The 26,157-nt window shown below is 36.3% G+C and overlaps 1 protein-coding gene across 8 annotated transcripts; it reads left to right on the plus strand.

Annotated features, from left to right (window-relative positions):
* On the plus strand, nucleotides 1–25,973 carry rbm47 (RNA binding motif protein 47). 8 transcript variants are annotated; one of them, XM_058773377.1, is made up of 8 exons: nucleotides 1–121; nucleotides 445–680; nucleotides 8,016–8,183; nucleotides 16,076–16,799; nucleotides 17,797–18,265; nucleotides 19,582–19,788; nucleotides 20,828–21,018; nucleotides 22,430–25,973. In XM_058773377.1, exons 4-8 carry the CDS (start codon nucleotides 16,107–16,109, stop codon nucleotides 22,682–22,684), a joined length of 1,815 nt encoding a protein of 604 aa, XP_058629360.1. In that variant the 5' UTR covers nucleotides 1–121; nucleotides 445–680; nucleotides 8,016–8,183; nucleotides 16,076–16,106; the 3' UTR covers nucleotides 22,685–25,973. The 8 variants fall into 8 exon arrangements, with proteins under 8 accessions (XP_058629360.1, XP_058629343.1, XP_058629393.1 ...); XM_058773360.1 differs by having other exon boundaries at nucleotides 8,016–8,179; XM_058773410.1 differs by having other exon boundaries at nucleotides 8,016–8,179; nucleotides 19,585–19,788.
* The last annotated feature ends 184 nt before the right edge of the window (nucleotides 25,974–26,157 follow it).

A 26,157-nucleotide genomic window follows, 5' to 3' on the forward strand; every position in this document is an offset into this window, starting at 1 on the left:
TGAGTTTCTGAGGCGCACGCACACACACACACACACACACACACACACACAGAGAGAGAGAGAAAGGAACAGGTTGCTCGGACCAGCCCAGCGAGAAAGATGTGAGACGAAACATTTCCCGGTACTAACTGCTGTAAACAGACTGACACACGCACGCACACACACACACTTTCTTTTTATCAGTTTCTGAAGATTTCATATTGCTTATATAGTTTTGTGAAAAGTTTGTCTTTGACCTTTGGCATTACAGACTGGTTCAGTATTCCTACAGATTTTTTTCTTCCTCACAGCAGAGGAATGTGAAGATTATGTCAGTGAGAGGCAGGTACAGAGACTAGCGCTAATTACTCTCTCTCTTTCTCTCTCTCTCTTTCTTTCTCCGCCCGGACTCCCTCGTTTTCCCTCCCTCCCTCCTCCTCCTCCTCCTCCTTCTTGCCAGTGAAGGAGACAAGCAGGGGAACGAACAGCAGGGACGGGGAAGTGAAACAGTTTGGAGACAGAAACCAAAAGAAAAAAAAAAGAGAAACTTAAAGTTTTTCATCACTCTGGACTGTCAAGACCTGTGAGAACAGACACAATATCGGGTGAAATACAGAGAAACAGGGATGAATGTGGCTGATCTGCTGTGCCTTTGATTAATGCAACACATAGACTCTCTTTGACAGCTACTAAACGCGCCGGTAAGTTCCTACATTCTCAGGCATGTCTTTTTGTGATCCTCTCCTTCACTGTCTCATGTTTTGTCAGTTTTCCTTCCTTGTTCTCCGTGTGTCATCTTCTCACAGATGGTCCAGCGATCACGTTCTCCCCTCTGACCTTATTTATTTTCATAGAGTTAAATTGACATCTCTCCCATTCCCTCCCTCCCTCCCTCCCTTTTCTTTCTTTTTTCCATCTTACAGTTGTAAGGTTAGAATGTCCTTGTGTTGCGAAAACTGTGTTGAAAGTTGCTCTGCGGGTCTTTTGTGTGTGTATGTGTGTTGTGTAACTGCACTCAGGGGGTGTGCTACAATTTAGTGTGTGTGAGAGAATCAGGTTTCTGACAATGAGATGGCTCAATCTAAGAGAAAAAACAAAGAATAAAAAAGATTTGAAGGCCCATTCTAGCCAACGTAAGAGTTTGCATGCTTAGTGTAATGAGTGTAGACGTGTACTTTTTTCAGAGGGGAATGGCACAACATGAACGGACAAGACACACACTTCACTTTACAGATTAATCACCGTTTCATAAGCAAATAATTGTTTCTAGAGCCGTAGAATCTTGTTTTTCTACCAACAATGTATGGAAATTAAGTCTTAAAACATGTAATAGGGAAGTGCTTCAGCTACAACTTTAATGTGATAAGTTGTCTCAGAAAAAAAAGCAGCTACATCTGATGAAAGCCTCAGTTTAGGAATATCCAAAAGATAAAAATGACTCATATACTGTATGTCATAAACAAATTTATCTTTTAGGGTTAGGGCTAGTTTGTTGCTATTATAATTAACTTTATGTAAGAAGAATAGCTAGATAACTAGTTAAACGTGTGTGTGGGTGGGTGTGTTTACTTAGCTGTACTTGAGGTATAATTTTGTCTACAGAAGTGAGCTAAATTGTACAAAACCTCCCTTTGGGGGAGAACTATGGGCTTTTTCAATTGGAAAAAATGATTCATAAACCATTTTTTCCCCCTTCTAAAATTACTAAACATTTTCTAGTAGTATAGTTGTAGTAGTCAGTAGCAGTAGTAATTATAATATGTTTATACAAAAATCATAAAAGTCTAAGTACCCCATAGGTAAATGTGTGAGTGCCTATGAATGGGTTATTTCACGTAGGGGGTAAAGAGGTCAGGGGTCTTGAGTGCCGACACACTGTGACTTTGCATTGTGGGGGATGTAGTTTAAAAGAAATTAAATGAAGAAGAACTATGGAAGAATTAACACTCAGGTGAAGTACAGTGAAAAGACAACCTGTCTTTGTCTGTGCGTGTCTCAGTGGTCATGTGACTCTCTGTTGTTACTCTAAATACCGCATCTGTTAAATGTGTAGGCATGTTTATTTGGTGACAGACCTTTAGGGGCCCAGTAGTGCGTACACTTGTGTGTGTTATATGTGTGTGTTGGAAATCTGATTGGCTGTGGTTCTGACTTAAACCAGTTCTCTCTGCCTCCATTCAGCTGCTTATCTGATTCTCAGAAAGCAGCATATACAGGTGCATGTGTGTTTTTGGAATTTATATGCATTTCACTTTCCTTAAATATTGAAATGATTTTAATTTTAATTTTATTTGGCCATTACATTTCCTAAAGACATAATCATTTTTGTCTTGTGAATTGTGAGCGTAAACGTTGAGACAGAGATGCCTTGCTTGTGTTTCTGGTTTAAACGTCACAAGCAGAAATGCTGTTAGAATTGCTGAGTTCAGTTAGTTTCTGTGAATCAGTTCAAACTTTGTTTTAATGAATTGATTCACAGTTTTGAACATATGGTGGATATGAGCATTAAGACAGGAGCAAAAATCAATTTAAAGTTGCTGTTTGCTTTCTGCTAATCATTTCAAACAGTCTGTTTCAAAACATTGATTCAATGTTATGATGTGTCATCCTTAAAAAAAAAAAAAGTCTATGTAGCATTTTCATGAAATATTTTAATGTAACATTCAACATTCATGCAAATAATGTTTGCCATAATCATGCAAATATTTTAATGCACTATTCAAAAGTTCACAAATATAGCTTTTTGTTACTGTTTATTGTTATATTGGTGCATAAAAATAACAATTCTTGAAATTCTTCCTTCCATTTAATGACAGAAAAGTAACGATTTTATTATAAAAATGCAGGGTAAAAGCATAAAAATGTGTATTTTGCTTTCTTTTTTTCTTTGCTATATCATCAAGTTCTATTCTCTAAATGTCTTTATTTCTTAAAAAATCTTGATCCCCACAAACTCTAAATTGAATAGAATTTTAAGGATTAGCGACATTTCTCAATTCTACGTCTGTTATTGACTCAGTAGTTTTGTTTCCTCTTTGTGGGAAACACACATTTCTTATTCATCCACCTTCAGCACTTCAGTCAGCCTTCCTTGACTTCTTGTAGACATACTATTAGATATAAAGAAGGAAACGGAGAGATAGCAAGACAGGTCACCTCTCTTTCTGTGTTCTTAAAGTCATATGACTGATCATGTGACCTCCTCAGCATGACTTTAACCCTGACAGACATCTGGACAAGTGTGTGTGCGTGTATGTGTATGTGTATGTGTATGTGTGTGTGTGTGTGTGTGAGTGAGTGAAACAGGATCTCCTCTCTCTCCCTTCTGCTTTTCTTCCCATCTCTCTCCCTAACACACACCAAATACCTGCACTTCACAATGAATGCATTCTTACACTGTCTCTATAGACAGACTAGAAGAGCCGTATGTGTGTGTGTGTGTGTTCAGCATGGTTCTTCTCCAGGTACTTTGATTAATAGTGACTTCTGAGGGGTGGAGCTCTTTTAGACCAAAGGCTTAATTTGGGATATCCCACCGTGTGCCACACACACACACACACACACACACACACACACACACTAGTCTCCTTAGTGACACAAGTTCTGCATGTCTGAATCAAGTCGCTCAATTTCTCTCTGTCTTGCTAATGCTTTTATGCCGCTTCATTACACTCTTCTCTCTCTCCCCTTTCATCTTTTCTTTGTTGTAGTGAGTAATAATAGGCCTCATTCATTGAACCCAACAAACAGGGCAAAATCTGCACTGGTGTGTGAATATTGTTATATAGTATGTACATCTGCTATGTGTATGTGTGGAATGAAGGGGTAAGAGAACGCAATGATCCCTTGCAGTTTGTATTCTTTTAAATGTAACTATTTAAAACATCTCATCCTTCTTGCACTGATACTGAAGACTCACACACTTGTTTCCAAGTACACACTGTCCTTCCAGTAAGACCTTCAACATTGATTTTTCAACCAGAAAGACAAGTAGTACAAAAATCAACCACTTTTAGTTTTGTGTGACCCTTTAATCAATGTGCAATGTTGCTTGGCCAGAAGTCGATCTGAGACAACATTTGTAACAGAGACTGTAGATAAAGAAATAGAAAATTATGTCATTATTTACACACTTTCATATATTTCCAACTAAGCCCATAATACTTTAATTCAACTTTGAAACTCAAATAAGGATATTTCAATGAAACCTGGGAGATTTCAGCCACTTCGTTGAAAGTCCTTTACGCCTAAACTTTGATGCTAATGTTCATAAATATATTGTAAATGTAATCCATATGAATCATGTTTTAATCCAAGTCTTCTGATGACACATGATTGCACTATATGATTAACAGGTTTTTATTCACATGTTAACATTGATCAACACATAGAGTACATCACCGGAAGCTCAAATGTGCTTGCTTGATGTTAAGGTTTGTTGTGTGTCAACTGAGTATAGTTAAACTTCTGTTTCTCATGTTTGATGTGTTCTTTATGTGTTGATCAATATTCATACATATGTAAATAAATGCCTATATTATATCTGTTCATCATATAAAGCGATCATGTCTCTTTTGAAGACTAGGATTAAGCCACTTGATTCATATGGATTACTTACAGGATATCTTTTTCAAATTTTGGTAGAATGGACTTTAAATGGAGGGACAGAAATCTCACAGGTTTTGTTATCTTGTTTTGTGTTTCAAACATGAAAGTCTTATATGTTGGGAGTGCAGAGTGATCCTCAAGTCAAACAATCTGAGTACTTTCTACCTGAACAGAATGTGAAATGTCTCAGACATTGCAACAAATGGGTTCAGCATGATATTCCTAGAGCTTCTGTTTTTTTTTTTTTTTTTTTTAAACAAAATACAAACCGCAACTATATAGTTATTTCAGATGGTGGAAATATATCATCTTCTCCAATTAATGCCATAATCAGTGTTGGGAAAAGTTACTTTTAAACTAATGTGTTACAATAGTGTGTTACTCCATGAAAAAGTAACTAATTGTGCTACTTAAAATAATAATACTAAATAATAACTTAATAACTAAAGAAGTTAATTAAAAAAGTAATGCATTATATTACTTTTGTGTTACTTTTTGTCACCTGGGCTGGGTTTGCTTATTTGATTTTATCTTTGGCAACTGTAAGGGCACTTTCAAACCAAAAGTAAAATGAATAAGCCTCAGGCTGAAGGAAGTGCCTCATCCTCTGCGCCTCAATCCCAATTTCTCCCAACACAGGAACAGGAGAGGTGTCAGTGAATAAATGAGAAAACTTACTTGCGTTGATTATTTGAAAAAGTACCTCAGATGTTTTGTTGTAAATTTGAAAGTAATGCGTTACTTTACTAGTTACTTGAAAAAAGTGATCTTATTATATAACTTGTGTTATCCCTCCACACTGGCTGTAATACTTCAGAACTGGAGCTTTGAAATATTTTGTGTTCTTTAAATCTATAATGTTTAGATCCTCTATTGGTCCAATATCTTTGTACTATGCCAAGATATTGGACCAATAAGACTTCACTGCACTTAAAATCTCATTGTTTTAAAGTCACCATATGTATTGCACTTCGATATGGCTCTTCCGTGTCTGGAGTTATTTAAAGCTCTTAAGCAGTTGAGCCACCAACACAGTCACCATCATATGACCTTGACTAAGAGATCTACTGTAGGTCAGATGTATTACTAGCATAGAAAGTCAGAGCGCATGTCTGTTTGTGTGTTCGTGTGTGTCTTTGTTCTATTCATGTATTCATAAAGTGCTGAAGATTGAGTTAAACCTGATTTTCCAGTTACCTTTACCAGCAATGTGTGACGCAATATGTGCAAAACTAAAACACACTTTCACAGTATATCTTTACCCCCCCACCCCATACACACACACACACACGTCTTCTACCAACTGTCCCTTAAGTATATATTTAATAAGTTTCATTCATGTTTGTCCCTGTTTTTCTGTAACAAGCACACTCCATCTTGAGTAAGAACAGAAGAAGAACTTGAACTCAATAAAGAACTAGGTTTTAGATGTGTATAGTGGGCATTGATAAGGTTATAAATGCAGACTTTGCACCCTCTCAAAGTATGTTGACTCTCTACACAGCCTCACCCTGCTTTATGGCCTACACACAATGCATCATGTGCCCAGGTTTTATAATGTTGCTAATGATTTAAAAGATAATATCTGATGGTGCTATTTTACATCCCAAGGTTACATTTTAAGTGAGTGGGGATAAACTTCAGAAATGTTTCCTTGTGAATTAATTTGTGTACAATAGCATTGTGAGCACAGGACTGTTGTAGACAGTTGAGGGATCCATCCAACTGGTTTGCCACCCCTTTGTGTGTGTGTGTGTGTGTTTGTTTGTTTTGTGTGGCTACTAAGGATTCTTCTGATCAGCCAACCGCCTCAAACAAAAATTGTTTTGCTTCTTAAGCACACCATCATTTCCTGTTTATGCACGTCCCCCATCGTTCTTCTCTCATTGCCCTCCCTCATTCCACCCCCATGTTTAGTAGTTACAGCTAAATGTGTAACAAGTGACCATCATCATATGACATCTTACTGACTCTGCAGAAAAATATAATCGGGTAGTTGATAAATAACATGTCCATGAACTTTGTTTTCAAACAATCATTTAAAAAGGTTAGTGAGGGGTTTTTCTGTCCCAAAAATACAGTAATACTGTCAGGGTCACATTGTTCTTCAAAGATCTGATTTAGTGCTCAAGAAACACACTTCATTATTATTAAAGTTGAAATCAGCTGAAAAGTTGAAAAGTTGTGCTGCTTGACATTTTAGTGGAAACCATGATTCCTTTTTTTCAGGGTTCTTTGATGAATACAGAGTGCAGCATTAATTTGAAACAGAAATGACATTATAAATGTCTTTTTAGATCAGTTTAATGTATCTGTGTTGAATAAAAGTTTTAATTTCTTTCAAAAATAAATAAATAAACAAAATTTACAGTCCCCAAACTTTTGAATGGCAGTGTACAATCACACATTTTTATTTTATTATTATTTAATTTTTTTTTACACCAACCATTATGGCAGTCAAAAAAGTGGTCAGCACAACAAAAAAGTGTATTCTGACTAAAAATAAAAAGTGTTTTTATGTATATAAATAAATAATACACAAAAGAATGGAAATAAAATGCATGTTTTGTTGGAGAGGTCTTAAAAGGGTTAAATATATTTTTCCTGTTACATATATTTTCCTCTGTCTGCTACCTTTCACATCACAGCTCAGGATAGTTGCTAAAGAATGACTTTGCAGTCGTAGTGCCACCAGCCAATCAGTGTTTCCAGACTGTAACTGTCATGTGATCTCAAAATGACTAATTTTATTAAGCTACTACTATTACTAGATTTATCTAATGTAATTTTAAACATTTTTAAATTAATATTTATTTCTTTATTTGTAAATTTCTTTATTTCTTTTTTTCTTTTTTTAAATGACCAGTTTGGGTTGTCTCAGTTTCTCTATACTGTTTCACTCCAGCACACACTCCCTTCTGCGAATCAATGATTTCCACCTTATCAAAGTAACTAAAGCAACATAAAACACTCTGTAACGTGTAAGTACCTGTTTCTTAGGAACAGGAATGAGAAGATTTCACAGTCCTTTCCAGATTTGAATGTGCATGAGGGCCACTGAGCTAAAACTGTTTGTCTTGAAATGCTTTTGAATGCAGGAATTCAGGAAATTGATTTCATCTTAGACTGAATAGTTTTCAGTCAGTTGCCACCTATAATGAACTTTTGCTCAGTCAATGGACAACCTCATTCACAGCTCATCGCACACAGTCACGCTCCCGCACAGACATCTCGTTTGCTCCCAGAAAAACAGGAGAGAAGGGTTCTTGGGTGTAACAAGGAAAAGGAAGAAAGAAAGAAAGAAAGAAATATAGGAGAGAGGTGTAGGAGGGGGCACCTTTGCTCTGCCCCACCCCTCACATGCACTGAGTAAACACTCTTTTACCAACTGCACCTCCAATCACACACTCCGCTTCTCTACCCCACAGTCCGTGTGTGTGAGACCGAGAGATTGACCGAGAGAGAGAAGAGGGTAGCCGCTGACGCCAGACAGAAAGAAGGCCTGAGAGTGTGTGTGTGTGTGTGTGACTGTGTGAGTGAAACACACACCAGCTACACTGCCACTCGGACACACATTCATTCACCTGAAAAGGCAGGTAACGTGTGTTTCTTCATTGTGTGACTGTGACTGCTGGGATTCTGAAGTATGTGTGTTTTTTCTGCTTGTTTAGTTCTGGCAGAGGCCTTATTTCAATGATTGGTGTTTACTTGTGTGTTCTTTTTGAGTGGAAATGTTGTAATGACCTTTTATGACCTTCAGGGGAACTTAAAAACAAAACAAAAAAAAACATACATTTGTTTGCTGTATGGTAAGGATGTTGAAATATAAATGTACTGTTGGAATATAAATAGCATCTTAGGTATCTTGTGTGTTGTGTGCATTGTGTGTTTATGCAAGTGAGCGTAAAATAGAGTAAAATGTAATTGTGCGTCACAGTTCGCTGCGTTGGTTGTTGGTCTTTGGACTCGACTTCTTCAGCCTTATGTTTGTTGTTAGGGTGGGCCCAGACCTGCGCGTGTTACTGTTATCAGAAAGGTTCCTGTATCTCTCCAGTCAGTGGCAGATATCTTGATTCTCCATGTGCAGATTTCTCACCGAACAATCATCAGGAGAAAGTGATGAGACATCAGTGATGTACTTACTTGAGGCATTTTTGAGCAGATCATCAGCTGTGTGTGTCTGTATCAGCGGATTGTGTTTGATCAGGCCTCGTCACATTGTGTTGCAGTAAGTAGATTAACCTCTGGAGTGAAGAGTTCAGACTGCAAGATAAGAAACCTCAAGATGTCATCAGCATTTGTAGTTCATCCCAATGCTCTAATATGTGCAGTGTAGTTACTATGGTAAAAAGAATTGAAGTGCTTTAGGTTATGGGCAGATGTGTGTGCATTTGTGATTTGTCCACTCGATATGTGTGTGTGTGTGTATGCAAAAATGCTTAATATGTGATGTTGTGTTTGATTGCGTGTAAACCTTAATCGTTTTAAAAAAAATTACTTCCTTTTTCCTGTTTTGTTATTGATTGTTAGCAGTGTTAACTAAAACTACTGAAATTGAAATAACTGAAATAAAATAAAATGTAATATTAGGTAAAAAAAAAACATTAGTAAAAAATATACCATTAGTAACTAATTGAAATAAATACGTTTAGCAGTGTCAGCTAAATAAAACTGATAAACATTTTTTTCATTGATTGAAATAAAGCAGAAATAAAGTAAAACAAATATTAGGTAAAAAAAAAAAAAAACTTAAAAACTTTTAAAAGTGAAAATTAGAAATGTTGCCTTTGTAACTAATGAAAATATAAAAAGTTTAAGTAGAAGTACTAATATTTCTAAAACTAAAACTGAAATAAAATAAATTAAAGCTGAATAGAGATATAAAAAACTTTTAAATAAAATACAAAATTACAAAACAAAAATTATGAATTAAAAACTAATTCAAAGAGTATATAATAATATTAAAATAACACTGATTGTTTGGGTTATTTAACGCCTGTTTTTGTCTAGTTTCTAAGTCATGAGAACAAAATCATTGTGTGTGTTTTATATGAATGACTAGATAAATGTTTTACTGTAGCATGTTTTCATAGAGAATTGAAACTGAGGATTACAGGAATTGAGAATGGTGTTGTGGGTATGATGGTCACCATGTCCACACGTCTCTCACTCTGTCTGACATTGTTTGACGCCAGTTTTCTGTTTTAAGAAACCGTAATGTGTTCTTTATGTAATATCGTAAAGTCATCTCCTGTGATCCAGATGTTCATCTGCAATTCACATAGCATATTTACAGAACCATATACAGACCTTTCAATATTGAGTTTTCTTCTAACTCTGATAGTTCTCAGTGCTGAATAATACAAGGACTTTTTAACATCACAGTCATGAAAACTTAAGATCAAATTTTTGTTCTCGACAGCTTTCAAGAGATTCACTCATATATTTTCAAATTCACTTTCAGTATTCATATCAATTGTTGTTGACAAATAGATGCACAAGCTGTTTGAATCACATCATTAAGTACACAAAGTTCCAGTGAACAGTCAGTGAGAATAAGATTCATCTCCTAAAGTAAGTCTATGCTCACATATTTGTTTTGGCCAACTATAACTGCTAGGCTGATTAACAGAAGTTGTAGTTCCCTCTTGTGTCACTTTCAAAATCAACCAGCAGCTTTTTCACTGGATAATCTGTTTAAAATGAAAGCTGAATTTTGTGAACATTAAGTAAATATTGTGTAAATTATCCATTTAATTTCTGCAGTTGTTTTCTTTCGCTATCATTAAATCAGATCTATATATCACCATTCTGTAGTGCTAAACTCTACTGACCATTGGCAACTGAAAATTCTATATAGTGTATAGAGAGTGTGTTAAATTAAAAAGAATTGTGGAGCTTTGTTTAGAGAGACTTAATGTTAATGATCTGCGCAGTGATTATGAAGTGTCACAAAGGTCAATGTTTGTCAGAGATGAGGTTTAATAATTATAGGACACCATTATAGAGTTTTTGCTTAGTCACTGAGAAGAACACAAGGTTCTGCACTTTTCGGTAAATCATGTGAGTGTTTTTTTTTTTAAATGACAGATTTTAAGTCTCTTCAGCAATAAACATTAACTCACCAGATTATCTGTTGGCCATGGCAACAAACTTTGACTCTTAACGCACTGGTCACCTTGTATGGATGCTGAGTGTAAATGGAGTTAATCTAAACCTTGCTGACACACCAAGATTCAGACTAGGCACTAAAAAACACACAAACACTCTCTCACCCATGTCTTTTAGCCACCTTTTACCCCTGAGTCTTTAATGACACTCAGGCCAGCAGAGCTTTTGTGCATATGTGAGGGCTTTTCTTCGCTCTCTTGGTTGCTCTATAGGGTGTATATTGTTTGAAGAGTCCTTGACATGACTAAAGAGATACCCAGTATCTACACATATACAGAAAGACAGACACAAATGGGTCAATGACATGATGTGCTCATCTGACTCATCTATTAATTTATTCAAAAATACATAAACATGCAAGGCATGCATGCATTAACTTAAAATCTTTTATGATAACCATGTTTTTAATCCCTAAACTAAAAATGATTTCGATATTTTTTGTGGGCATAAAGTCAAAAATGTCAGGTGAAACAACTGCTGATAGCATTAAAAAATCGTTTGTTAAAATCACTTACAAAAACTGCTACACTGGTTATTAATATTTAAACATGCAAAAAAATGGTGAAAACATAAAACAGGAAATTATGTATATTGGTTAACTCTTTAACTAAAAAATAATTTGATATTTTTGGGGGCATAAAGTCAAAAATGACTTTTGCATAATGTTTTTATTATTTCATAAGGGAAAATCATGTAAACTGCTACACTGCTTATTAATATTTGAAAAACTTTTGTCTAAATCAAAGTTGTCTGCTGCGACCAACATGCAGGGAACAGGAAATGACATATATAATTTTTTAAAATAAAACAGCAAATCATATATAATTTCTTAATTATAGATAAGAACACTGCACAGAAAGGCAAGGTTAGTTCAGGTTGTAAAATGTGATATGGTGCGATTTCCCAAAAATGCATACTATTTACAAATTTATAAAGATACTTTTTAACTTGAAAAACACATTTTAAATCTGTTAAGGAAGTCATTATTTAGATGTGTACACTCACATCTCTTGTGTGAGAGTGTGTATTCTTGCAACCAGGCCAAAATCACAACCTCGTTGATAATTCACACCATAGCCGCATAACAGCAATACTGCAATCTTTTCAAACTGGAGTACAAACACATGTATGGTTATTACATGTAAGCCAAAAAACAAAACAAATGTCAGCGCTGATCCATTTTCCAAGCCACAGTGACCCAGCTCTGTACAGCAGGTGTGTGTGTTTGCTGTCAGTACAGTACTCTGGGAGGCCAGCGTGTGTATTGTTCTACCTTTTTCTTTCTCTGAGATCGAAGGAGTTTCACCCAAGAGATACTAATTGATCTGTCTGCATACAAAAGCCTTGTGTGTGTACCTGTGTGTGTGAGTTTATATGTGCTGATTGTCACATATTGTCCTGTGTGTTAAAGAAGTCAAAGATCAGATACTTCTGTCAATCAGTATCTTAGATTATATAAAACCATTGTGATCGCACACACAAAATCTCACACTTTCCAAGAATGATCCTCCTTCATTAACACACTTCATTCCATAATCTCACTTATTTCTATCACTTGTTAATTAGTAACAAGTGATTTATTTAATAACTTTGGTCCAAATTAACACACACTCTTGGAAGACAGTATGGAATATATGAAATCAACTATATTTTATAACATTGGCTCATTCTCAAATTAGTTAACGCATTAACTAACATGAACAACAAGAACATTCTTTACAGTATTTATTGATCTTTGTTAATGGTAGTTAATACAAACATAACTGTTCATTGTTAATTCATGTTAGCTCAGGTCCATTCAAAAATATTAACAGATACATCTTTTGATTTTAATAATGTATTAGTACACTGAAAATTCTAACATGTGCAGTTTCGATTTTCTTATTTAATTATGATGTTTATTAATCTTACTTAAGGTTAAATAGTAAGAATATGAATTCAATTAAAAAACTGTTATATTGTTCTTTAATACTAAATACTATCTTATTCTATCTTCTACTATCTTCTATTTTTAGTCATGGAGACTTAAAAACTGCAATCGGTTTCCACATTTTCTTCAAGTAAAGTTAATGTATTTTGTATTAACTCGTATAAGACACTTAACACAAATTTGAATTTCTCAAATGTTGAAATTAACATGAACTAAGATTGTAATATGTTTTATAAATGTAGTTAACTATTGTAAACATGCAATATTTATTGTTAAGTGTTAATGTTGTGTTCTGCATTGTTATTTTGTTTGAAAAAGGTTAGAATATTTTAAGAATTAAGATTTTCAGAAGAGTTTATGTGAGAATTTGTCTATTTTGTTGAAATGAGTTGCACTCTTTGTGTGTGTGTGTGTGTGTGTGTGTGTGTGGCTAGTGATTTGTGTTGGTTAATCATCCACCTGCTGCTGCCTCAGGTTTCCTTGCACCAAGTACACACGCACACATAGACTTATAAAGGTCAACCATTGCCAGGCAGGTACAATGAGATATGGAACCTGATGTTGGCTGGAAAATGAATAATCTTTTTCCGCCCTCTAGATCGTGCATTTTCTCTGTCTTGCCACTGATTTTCACTTCCTGCTGTTTTCTGTATATCTGTACGGAACAAGGAAACTTCCAAAACATCTCACTTCCAGAAACACATGAGGGCCTAAAAAATGCATCTCGAGTCTTTTGTTATCCCCTGTGATTTACCTTAATATTAACTGTCAATCAATATTAATTACATTTATTACAAGATTTTTTATTCATTACAAGAATTAACTACTTCCTATTGTGACTAATTAATAATTTATTAATCACAATTAATTAACACACAGTGGGGTTGTTATAATGGCTAATAATTTTAAGGTAGGCTATACAGAAAATGACCTAAAGCAAACCTACCCTAAGAAGTATTTTTCTAAAAAGCGTGACAACATAACCCCATATCAAATGAAAAGCCTATCACTGCAGTCCACAACACTCCTTTTGCAGTCGAGCTGTTGCATGAGCTCCGCGTTTTTAAGCGTGTCAAGGTAAGTGCATTCGAGGGAAAAAAATCTGAACCCCTGCGTTCTGTAAAATTCCAGATGTTGAGTGTAGAAACGCGTCGCGTGTGAAATCATTCATTCTGTGCTGGATGCTCTCGGTTGGAGTGTTTGGAGAGGCAGGCAGTTTTGTACTCTGCTTCGCTGCTTTTCCATTTTTGAATACGAGTATTAATATGCGCTAGACTAACTAGACGTCTTTAGACAGTTGAGTTTGCGTCTTTTGTTGGGTCTCGCGCAAGAACGGCGTACTTTTTGAACGCGATGTCAAGTTAAAATAAGTTAAACATTTAAAAACACGTCTTGAGATGTTTTTTTTGTTTTTGTTTTTTTTTTACAGCTCGCCTCACGTTTTCTATTGCCCCCAACGTAGCTCTATAGGAGGCATTATTTGAATTCTTTTTAATCGCGCTTTTTTTGTCGTAATTAATCGCATAAAAATGACACCTCTACTTATTTTTGCTCCTCTTGCTGAGTCACATTTATTTCTTTTCTAATGCTTTCTTTGTCTCTTTAGTTGTTCAGTTTCTGGCAGAGATCCATAATTTCTTCTCTCTCGACCTCTCCTTCCTCCAGAATTCTGCTGAATCGTCTCTCATTGTCATTCGTACTCTTCCATTGACCCCACTTCCACCAAGAGACTATCCCCAATTTAATATGACAACCAGTAGTTCATTTTAGAGGAAGTATTTTTTTATGTCTGTTTGTTTTTTGGAGTAGCCTAGTAGTAAATGCCCATTATTCAAATTCTTGACTTTTTTTTTTCTATTATTTAAATCTTATAAAATTAACCTTTTAAATTCAGGGTCTATTAGCTGTTTTTGCCAGACTTTTGCATAAGTGAATATAGAAACGCTACATCCACAGATGATTTAAATATCTCTTATTGGTTGGTCTGCCTGGTCCTCATTGCTTTTGATTAGTCAGTCTGCTTTTCTTCCTGTTTCAGCCTGGCCTTGAGCCACACATGTACTGATTTTCAGTATATGTGTGTGTAAGCGTGTGAATGAGGAAGTGTTTGTGGATGTGTGTGAGAGAGCTTTGGTTTAGTACTGCTGAGTTGCCTGTTATTCCAACCTCACTGTCACATGCTCCTTCAGCAAGCCTCTTTTAGAACTCATCATGAAAACACCAGGTACCAGCTTAAGCACGGTGGGTGTTGTAGTTGTTCATTTCTTTGAACTTTATTCCTTAATTAATAACTTTTACACCTTGTTACTTTTGTCCTTTTAGTTTTGTTTGCTTGCATTTTTGTGTCTGTGTAAGTTATGTGAACGTTGTGTGCTCCAGGATAAGCTGTGTGTGGGTCAGCATGCTCTGCATGTGCAACCATGGTTTCATTGCTAAGCAACCTAACTACCTTACCCTCTAAGCAGGCATCAAGGTCCGGCTAACTGCTAAATTACTGACTTGAGCCAACTAACAGCAAAACAGTGAATATATGTATACTGTATAATGTTTTATTAGTAAAGCATTACTAACAAACACACTAATTCCCTACAAAACCATGGTTTCTTTATGTCAAACAAGATTTCTTTGTCAAAGATTTTGCTTCCATGCATCTGTGTTCTGATTATGGAAATTCCTAGACTGTAGGATTTAAGCATTTTGGAGATTTTTTCCATGCTAGAGAATGTAGACACGGCTTAGTGGGGTTTATTAGGCAGCTTTAGGTGTAGAAGAGGATTTACGTTTTGTCAGTGTGTGTGTCTTAGAGAAAATAGGATTTATAATTTTATCTATCTATCTATCTATCTATCTATCTATCTATCTATCTATCTATCAACATTTTAGATTTTTATCAGTAATTTTACTGGATGAAACTGAATATTAAATTATACTATTAAATTGTATTAAATTGTTGCTTATTTCCTTCATTTTTACATTTAGATTACCTTTACCATCATCTAAAGCTCACTTAATCTTTAAAACACTTAAAACAACTTAATAACACTGTTAATTGTAATCTTTAGCAAATCTCAAAATCAATGTCAGCTTTTCATACTGTACATTATAATGTAAAATTCACTAGTTGCATTCAAAATAATTGATTTTATTTTTTAGTAATTTATTTTTTAATTCATTTAGACTTTTAATACTGGCCACTTAACAATAGATGAAAATAATAATTATTGGCCTTAAATTTAATATTGGTACATTCCTAGTTGATATCAGGAACTGGGATGGAAATGATTGAAATTGTATTCTTTATACATTTATTAGCTAATTATATGGTGAGGCTTATAGTTTGTTTTCAATATAAATACTGACCGGAAGAAATTTTTTGTCTCTTTTTAGACTCCAATCCTGATTGGATGCTTATCTCAGAATGACAGCAGAAGACTCCGCCGCTGCCGTTGCTATGAGTAACCCTAGCCCTTCTTCCTCTTCTAAGGCCTCCTCTGGGCATCCGCAGCATCACAGTGCCATCCCAGAGGGAGTGGCTGGGGCCCCCAATGAAGCTGCCCTTGTGGCCCTGATGGAGCAATCAGGCTATGGTATGGTGCAAGAAAATGGACAACGCAAATATGGGCCACCACCTGGCTGGCAAGGTCCCTCCCCTCCACGTGGCTGCGAAATCTTTGTGGGTAAAATCCCACGTGACGTTTACGAGGACGAGCTGGTGCCAGTATTTGAGACTGTTGGACGGATCTACGAGATGCGCCTAATGATGGATTTTGATGGGAAGAACCGCGGTTACGCATTCGTCATGTACACGCAGAAGCATGAGGCTAAGCGAGCAGTTCGTGAACTCAATAACTTCGAAATTCGTCCAGGAAGGTTGCTAGGTGTGTGCTCTAGTGTAGATAACTGCCGCCTCTTCATTGGTGGAATCCCAAAAACCAAGAAACGTGAAGAGATCCTGGAAGAAGTTTCCAAGGTGACAGAGGGGGTGCTGGATGTGATTGTGTACGCGAGTGCTGCGGATAAGATGAAGAATCGTGGTTTTGCCTTTGTAGAGTATGAGTCTCACCGTGCTGCTGCTATGGCCAGAAGAAAGCTCATGCCAGGACGAATTCAGGTTAACACCATTTTCCACTGAAACATTTCACTTCATTATGTACTTACAAAAGGAGAATTTTTCGAAGACTCTTCACACAGCTATTTTCCATACAACAGAAGTGATAGACCACATCTACTTAGCTCAAAAATACTATAAAAAGGACAAAATACACTATACAATCATTATAAAAGTATTCTATAAGACTCATGTACTGTATTCCACATCTTCTGAAGTCAGACAATAAGTTTGTATGAGGAATAGACCAAAATTTAATTATTTTTTTAGTAATTCTCTTATCCATTGAGCTGTTAACTTAAGACCGAATCAATGAGTCAGTGAGATGAGACTTGGGAAGTGGATCAGTTAGATTCAAGAACAAAGAATTCTTTCAAGAATATTATTTTCAAAGAACATTTGTTTGCAAGCAAGGCAGATTAAATAGCAAATGGGAATGATCCGATTCCTAGTTCAATGACTTCACTGCTTCACTGACTGACTCACTAATTTAATGAGTGAGTGAGTTGAGACTAGAGAACTGGATCAGTCAGATCCATGAACAAATCATTCTTTCAAGAAGATTCTTTTCAAAAATGGTTTGTTTGAAAATTAAGCTTACTAATTTAATAACATATAGGACTGATCCGGTTCTGAGTTCACTGACTCAATCCTTCATTGATTGGCTGTTTCAATGATCCCATCACAGCAGTTAACAACTTGCTTAATGGGAAGATTTTATTAGTGGCTTCGGTTTCACCCAGTTCATCACACAAAACTGTTGATTTGACTGCTCTTATGGTGCTTTTATCATTTTTAAGTACTGTTGCATTGAAAAACAGTTGTGTGAAGATTTTTATAGAAAAAAATAACAGCATAAGGGTTTGAAATGACACGAGGGTAAATAAATAATGAGAATTTTCATTTTTTGCTGAACTATTCCTTAATCTATGATATTTAGTGAATACACCTGCCTTACTTGAAACCGGTTGTGTGTTTATCTCTTTCTCTATGTATACAGCTCTGGGGTCACCAGATTGCAGTTGACTGGGCAGAGCCTGAGATCGACGTTGATGAGGACGTGATGGAAACAGTGAAGATTCTATATGTGCGCAACCTGATGATAGAGACCAGTGAAGATACTCTACGCCAAACCTTCAACCAGTTCAACCCTGGCTGTGTGGAACGTGTCAAAAAAATCCGAGACTACGCCTTTGTTCACTTCGCCAGTCGAGAAGATGCGGTGGTTGCAATGGACAACCTGAACGGCACAGAGATCGAAGGTTCCCGCATCGAAGTGACCCTGGCCAAGCCTGTGGATAAGGAGCAGTACACCCGCTATCAGAAAGCATCGAAGGGAACGCCGGCTGCGACAACTACTGACAACAGCCAACAAAGTTACGTGTATCAGTGTGACCCGTATACACTCGCTTATTACGGCTATCCCTACAGCACACTCATTGGACCCAACCGAGACTACTTCATCAAAGGTTGGACACCTCATTTTTTTCTTTTTACCCTCTAAGATCAAAATGAACAGTGGGGAGATTGTGATTCTTAATAAAAAAAAGATCCTATATGTACTTTATGTACTCAAGAAATGCAATACCATTTGATAAAATCAGAATTACCTGAAAACATTGGTAACTATTGATTTTTCTTGATGTCCTTGAGTATTGTGCAGTTAAACATATTCACACAAGTAATCAGACTTGATCTGTACAAACAAATGTAGGGGATGAATTACAATAAATGATAAAATTATGTCTTCTTTAACCCAGAACATTCATAAGGCTACCACCTTTAAAACAGTGGTTCTCAACTGGTGAAAAAAAAAAAATCAATCAATGTTAAAAATCCTGAAAGTCAAAACCCATGAGCTGCACAAGGTAAAATATGACCCATTCAGGGGGTGTAAGGGGTGCTGTAATTGCACTTCATTACCAGTTACACTAAAGCCAAGCCAATTTCAAGAGACATTTAGAAACCAAAATCACCTTTTCTATTCAGCCTTGTCACGTTAATAATTTTGCATATTAGTTCATGGTAATTTTAAGGAAATAAGCAGTTTTAGTACTGTGGATGCCACTTGGTATCTAATATAAAATCCAGAAACAAAACCATTTGAGAACAGCTGTTTTAAAAGATACATCCCAAAACAAGAAGCTCTGCCCTGTTTGTTGCTAATCACATTTCTAGTATGGCCACTAGATGGCATGCACTTTGAGATTGTTTTGGGCTGAAGAGCTGAGATCCCCAAAATGTATGATGCTGAAACTAATGATGGGAATCTGGTATTATTACATTTCCTAACCCATAGTCATCAATTACAAATGCTTGTGGTTTTGGGTTGGGTTTGTAACAACTGAGATCATTTTTCTCTTGCAAATTGAACAAAGAATTGTGATTTGCATATCTGAGACATATTTGGTCATCTACTGTCTGATTAAAACAGAACTTTATCTTTACTTTTAATTTCAACTTTGCTCAAACACCACCACTCCCATCTAAAGAATGGAGGGAAATTGCAAATATCTCAGAGGCGTTCACACTGACAGCAATTTGAATTAGAATGCTGAAGAGTGATAGTACCACACCCTATCTCGATCACAAAGTCATCAGTGCTAGCAAGCCTTTTTAGCAAATACATTTAACTAGAATAATAAGCTGACAGAGAAAGCTAATGCCTTTATTTCAATCGTCTGCTTAACGCCATGCAACGGGATTACCAGTACTATTACATAAATGTATGTGCCTCCTTGTGGTTCTGTACATGAACAGCACCTCCTTTCATTTGTATCTCAAGCAGGTACTGTAAGAGGCCGTGGCCGTGCTGGGGCCGTTAATAGGGCCCCAGGGCCCCGCGGCTCATACCTTGGTGGCTATTCAGCTGGCCGAGGCATTTACAGCCGCTACCATGAAGGAAAGGCCAAATTGCCGGACAAACCTTACGAGATCATGTCCAATCTAGAGCTGGCAGCTGTGAACCAAGTGGGCATCAAGCCTGGCACAAGTCAGTGTGAAATTAAACCACATATATAAAGAATTTAACTCAGTTGTGCTCTACTCCATTCAGTGGAGGCAGAATAATACTAATATTATTTATTACTGAAATTGAACCACCAGTTAGTTTTACATTCAATTCTTACATCTAAAAATGGCAATCAAATAAACTGGAGTTATTAAAAGAAATTTAAAGATAATTTATTAAACTGTACTGCCCCTACTGGCCTGGAGTGGAACACTAACTTCCTTTCTTTCTGACAGCTGTCATAGCCGTCACTGCTTACCCTAGTAAGCAGGCTTTTGATTTTGATTTTATTGCTTAAACGCTTTCTTTCAATTATACATACAATGTTCAAACAATTCTCAAAAAGCTCTCAAAATTGTATATACCTCTAAAATTAAATATTACAATGTACGGTCATCTTAATAGACTGTTATTAAATATATTAACATAAGACAGGAACTAAAACCACTTATAAAATGCTTTGAGAGTGTTTGGGCATTGAGTTCAAAGTTCTTAATGACTTTATTTTCTTACTAATCAGCTGCTCTGTGTCGAAACTGACTGATCTTGCAGAATTCTGATCTGAGATCTGCGAAATCCTGACTGGAGTATTTTGACGTCACTTAAACCTACTGATCCTAAATCTGAATTAACATGGGGAATGAAAAGAGTTTTTGTACATGGAAACAATGTGTGTGTGTGTGTGTGTGTGTGTGTGTGAAAGACAGTGTGTACGTGGCTGTGTGTGGGTGTTTTTTTGTCGCTAATCTTAAGCTGAGTCATACACTTGTTGTAAATGAGGACAGGTTGTGTAAGTCTCAGTCTTTCCTTTCTTCCTCCATTTAACCTTTATCATTTTGCACTTTCTGACTTATCTTTACTTTCCTGAATTTCTATACTTCCTCGTTCCAGATTTTAAATGTTATGTTACCTAACATATGGTACACACTTTACATAGTGATATACAAAATATGCTATTGTGTAATTACACTATATAGTCTGCATATTTTTGCCATTGTTCTAATTGTACGTATATGTTTAGTGACTCTTCCAGGCCTCGGTGGCCAGTACCCTGCTGTGTTTTCTGCTGCCCCTGCAACTAAGTTAATGGAGGAAGGGAAGATGCACCCAGTGGAGCACCTGATAAATCCTTTGGCCCTCCAGCATGACCCCACAGCTGCCTCGGCCACTGCAGCAGTCATGCCTGCGGTCTCCACACCACCACCTTTCCAGGTACTCACCTGCACCTGAGCAGATGGGACAATTTACAGTTATTATAACACTCAGATAATTCTAACACCATAAGCTCAATTGTTTGTCCACACTGAAAGCAAAAATGCTGTGCTGTATTGCACTTTAACAGCCAATTAAAATATTATTGTACAACTATGTGGAACTTGATCAAGCCTGGAGCGTTAGTGTTTTCTTACACTTGATACCAACTGATACTGCTACCATGAGATTTGAATTGCAGTAGCAAATATTTGAGTTAAAAAGTAGAACTGGAACAGACATTTAAAGAAATTCTTGTAACTTCAGTAAGTGTAATTTGTAACTTGAAAAGGAAGTTGAAAAGCCTTATCTAAAAGTTGAAATAGTCTTTAATTTGGAAGGTTTTATAGCCCAAAATATATCTGTGTGACAGTATATTACATTTCTTTGAACTGTAATTATAAATTCCACCTCCTCTAATTCCAGTTCAAATTCCAGTTCAGCTTTCTGTACAATCAAAATTCCAACTCATGAATTGGAAGGAGGCCAATTCTAAAAATATGAATCCCGATGAGCATAATATCTTGCAGCCTGTAATTAAAGAATTCATCACATAAAAACACTGTTAGCAGCCAAAAATAAAGAGATGTTGAATTTTTTTAATATTATCAGAAAAATAATGCCAATACTGACCCAAAATACACATCTAGTCAAAATGCTTTTGTCATAATACCGAATATCGCCTTCACAACTGTATGGAAATTTATTGGACTGTTAAAGGGATAATTCGCCACCGGTAATATGGGGTTTCAATAAAAGTTGGCTATCTATGCAGTAAAGACATGATTTTATTTATTTATTCATTTATTTTTAAATCGGTGCTACATAACTAGAGAAAACTGAAAAACAGCAATGTGCTGAAAAAGGTAGGAAAATTTCAACACTCGTCGTAATGCATTGGGCTTGATCAAAGTATCAATGAGTGGGGCCACAAAAATTCCTCAGTATGATCTGTAGTTTTCACAAAAGCCAAGTTTGTGTCATACGGTGAACTTTTGCTGACAAATAACCTAGATCTTGGTGCAGATAACAGAAAAATACAGTAATACACATTGTTCATTTACTGTATACTATCGACATTGTAAAAATACAAAGCTGGTTGAAAATCTGCAAGCTTACCCTTTATTATGCAAATGTGTTTCCTGTGGAGGGAAATTGGAGCAGGTTTTATTTAATCTGTAAACAGAGAATGACAACCCCTCCGTTCACATACAGTATTCTGTTTGGGACCATTGAGCTTGCACTCTAGGCAGCGCTAGAGTGAAAATCAAGAGACCCTCTATCATGATCGTTGTCAAAAACACTTTATTTATCGTTGCTTTATGGTGTCTAGTTAGGATACGGTGTAACAATCTATTTCTTTATCTCACAGGGTCGTCCTATAACTCCCATCTACGCTATGGCTCATAATGTGCAGAGGATTCCGGCTGCAGCTGCCAGTCTGTATGGAGCCGGTTACATGCCTATCGCCACCCACGCCAACACCGCCACGCTGGCAGCGCTGCAGAAGAACGCTGCTATGGCAGCCGCCGCAACCTATGGAGGGTACGCTGGGTACATGCCTCAGGCCTTCCCTGCCGCTGCCACCTTCCAGATGCCCATTCATGATGTCTACCAGACCTACTGAGACACCCACAGCATCAATCACAGTGACTTACAATTACACACACTGCGTCGCCACAGGCCGTCAGACATTTACGCCACATCTCTGAGGTCTGCTGGTTAATTGTACCACGCAGAGTGAAACTGACATACAACAAAACTAACACATTCTGACTCGTGTGAAGCTCCCTGGAAGCCTTTAGATTAGATGCTGGCAGCAAGGATGTAGATTTCTGCTAAATTTATTCACAACTTCATCAGCCCCTCTGGCCCACATTTATTAATCCAGACGTATGACCTAGACAAAAACCACTTTTATATGCTACTGATTAACTTACAAGACAGGTAGACTTTTGTGTTCTAAGTTATGGACTCAAACCCTGCAATGTGACCAGCACCTCACCTATTTTCCCTTTAGATCAATAGGAAGCAGTCTGTCAGTTCAACAACACTTGCTGATTTCCAAAGCCATCACACGACTGAATGAATGACAACTCACACATGTTCTCGCATACTCAATTGCATATTTTATCATTCTACAGAGGTCTTGTATATTAGCTGATCACCAGTACAGCTGTAAACTGACTCCGAGTGATGTGTTCATATGAAGTAATTCAAAATAAGACTCGCAGAAGAAGCACACCTACTGACTTATCACCGTCTTCCCCACACACTCCAGCTGAGAATCGTGAGCCAGAGCGTTCCTGTCGCCGCACACTCCTAATACCACTCCTCTGCATTCACGGCCACAAGAATACTGAAGGAACGTTGTTGTACCTGTGGACTTTAAAAAGAACGTATTTAATTCCTCTGTATGCTTTAGAGCATTTATTTTTGCTTTATGAAGAAAAACTGTCAAATGAACAAACCACTGCTGAGCAGGAACTTCAACAACCACAGAAGTAGAAGATTGAAAGTGTTTCATGAAAATGCTGTATTTTGAGTTTATAACGTATACTTGCAAAATGTGTCGAAGACGTTGGAATCTTCCGTCCACTGGGTTTCCTGCTCGCGAGTCTATATGCAAATACCTGCATTCATTTATTTGCTTATGCATTTTTATATTTCGATTATTTTAAGATTGTACTGTTTAGTTGGTTTGAAGATGTTGTTTTTATTGTCTAGAGGATATTTTTCTTCTCTAAACTGGAAGATAGACAAACACTGTTTTCATTCACATTCTCAGAGGCAATGTATTCAAGAAAAAGAAAACTGGAAAAAGAGAAGTTTTTCATTCAGTCGGATATATGCTGGATAACATTTGTTCCCCATTAAAGGGATAGTCCACCCAAAAATGAAATTGCATATCTTTCCAAACTTGTATAACTTACTTTCTTTGGTGGAACATGAAAGGTGTTATTTTGAGATATCTCTCTCTCTTTTTTCTCTCCATGTAATGGAAGTCAATGGTAACTAAGACTTTTAGGTTACCAAAATCTACTTTTGTGTTCTACAAAAGAAAGAAAGTCATTGAGGTTTGGAATGACACAAATAAATCATTTTCAATGATTTTCAGAATTTTCATTTTTGTGTAAACTATCCTTTTAATATGTTTTAAATGCACAAACTGGACTGGCAAAAAAAAGTAGCTGGGTTGAAGATACAGCATTATTTATGATGACTTAGTTATGCTTACTTGTACTCGTACTGGTTGTGTTTGTTGATGACCAACCCTTATTTTTCAGACCACTACTGTGATTCCCAGCATCCAGTCTTGTGAAGTCTTATGTGCATCATTAGGAGAGCACAGGCTCCCTCATATCTGCTTTTGTGCCATTAATACAAATTACACCTGAAGTACTGTCCCATTTACCACTGAACCAGTTATGTTCATGTTGTTTATTAACGGTCTTGAGTTGCAGACCTTGAGTTGCAGAATAAAATCAGGTTAATGGCGCGATACTCTCATCCCCCCTCCTAATTCCTCCTATAGATGCGCAGCAGATGGTCCATCGAGTTCTGTAGCTTTTGTTTTCTTTTGTAGTTCTAACCCTGCATTTTTGTAGATGGTATGTGTTAGCAATGATGACTGTTCTGAGGTGCACTTAAACATTTTAGGGTGTTAGAAGTTCTTGTGTATGTATATGCTTTACAATATGTGTGTGAGCAGGCAATTTTGTCTTTTTAGGGGTACTTTGATACCCCTAGAACTGGAATGAACTGGACCAAACTGAAACCAGGGAGCTCAGAGAACCTGTTAATATCCTCATTGTCTTTTCAATGACTGCTGTATATCATATTAATGTCTGCTGTATGCCACTACTATGCCTTCTGTAGGACTGCGTATGTCACATGTGCCTTTATTCAGACTGCTGTCTGTCAAGTGACCTCTTAAACACTGTTTGTGATACCACAGTGCCTCTTCTGTCCTATTTTCTTTCAGAAAGTCGTTTTTTTCTTCTTTTTTTGTGTTATACTGTTGTTTCTGTGGGGGCTCTGAGTGTTAGAGTGCTGCTTTATGTTGTATTATGCTTTCATGTGTTTCATGTTCTAACAGAGTTGATGTTTTATTAAGTATAGCCTGTTTTTTTTGTTTTGTTTTAGAAGAGACTGAGTGAAAGTTTGGGGAAAACTTCACGATGTACCAAACAAAGAATGACAATCCATGCAGTTCACATCACCTAAGCTAGAGACACATTTTTACACACTGCTGCCATCATTGAGGACACTCTCTCTCGGAAATGGCATATCTGTGGGTTTTTGAGAAAAGTGAACCATCCCCAGTAGTTTTTCTCTTGTCTGTTATCTAATCTTTTATTATGAGAGAAGCAGTCAGGATATATTTAATATATACAGTACAATGTTTTTGTGTATGAAGTAAGAGGAAATGCTATAATATATTTTAAGAAGATATTTCCATCTCATTATATGTGCTTTAGAGAAGTTTAACAACAAAAACGTTTTTGTTTTTTGCCAAAGTGTTCAACTAATGCGAATGTGTGTTTGTGTGGATGTATAAATGTGGCTCTAAGTTGCCAGTGTGGAGTAAATACTGGCCCAAATTAATCATGCATTCATTGGCAAAACATTCTTTCTTTTGCAATCATTTCATAAACACTACATGTGTAGCGTTTTTTTTTCCTCCATTTTTAGACTTGTTTCTTGTTACTAAAAGACAAATGAACAAGACAAGTTGACCTCGGCAGAGGACATTTAGATAATGTAGAATGTTATTGCCAAAATAGTCTTGTCTTTTTTTTTTTTTTAGATCTACTTAGAACTGTTTTCTGTTTCGCATTGTTTGTTTAAAGCTTTTTTGGCATTGTTGTATTTATAGAGGTAGATTAATAAAGCATTTTCAAAAAGAAAAGTTAGATCTGTGCTTGTCCTTTCTTCTTTGCTTTCTTCTTTGCTCACCTTTTACACAAAATAGTTTATTAAAAATGATCAGCAATTTTACTATTTTGTTTAAATTCTAACACTTTAAATGTGCAATATTTTTATTTTAATCTTTTAAATCGTATTCTTTTACTTTTGTTTTTAGAATTGTCTGTGCTG

This window comes from Onychostoma macrolepis, chromosome 01 (assembly GCF_012432095.1).
Source record: "Onychostoma macrolepis isolate SWU-2019 chromosome 01, ASM1243209v1, whole genome shotgun sequence".
Taxonomy (NCBI): Eukaryota; Metazoa; Chordata; class Actinopteri; order Cypriniformes; family Cyprinidae; genus Onychostoma; species Onychostoma macrolepis.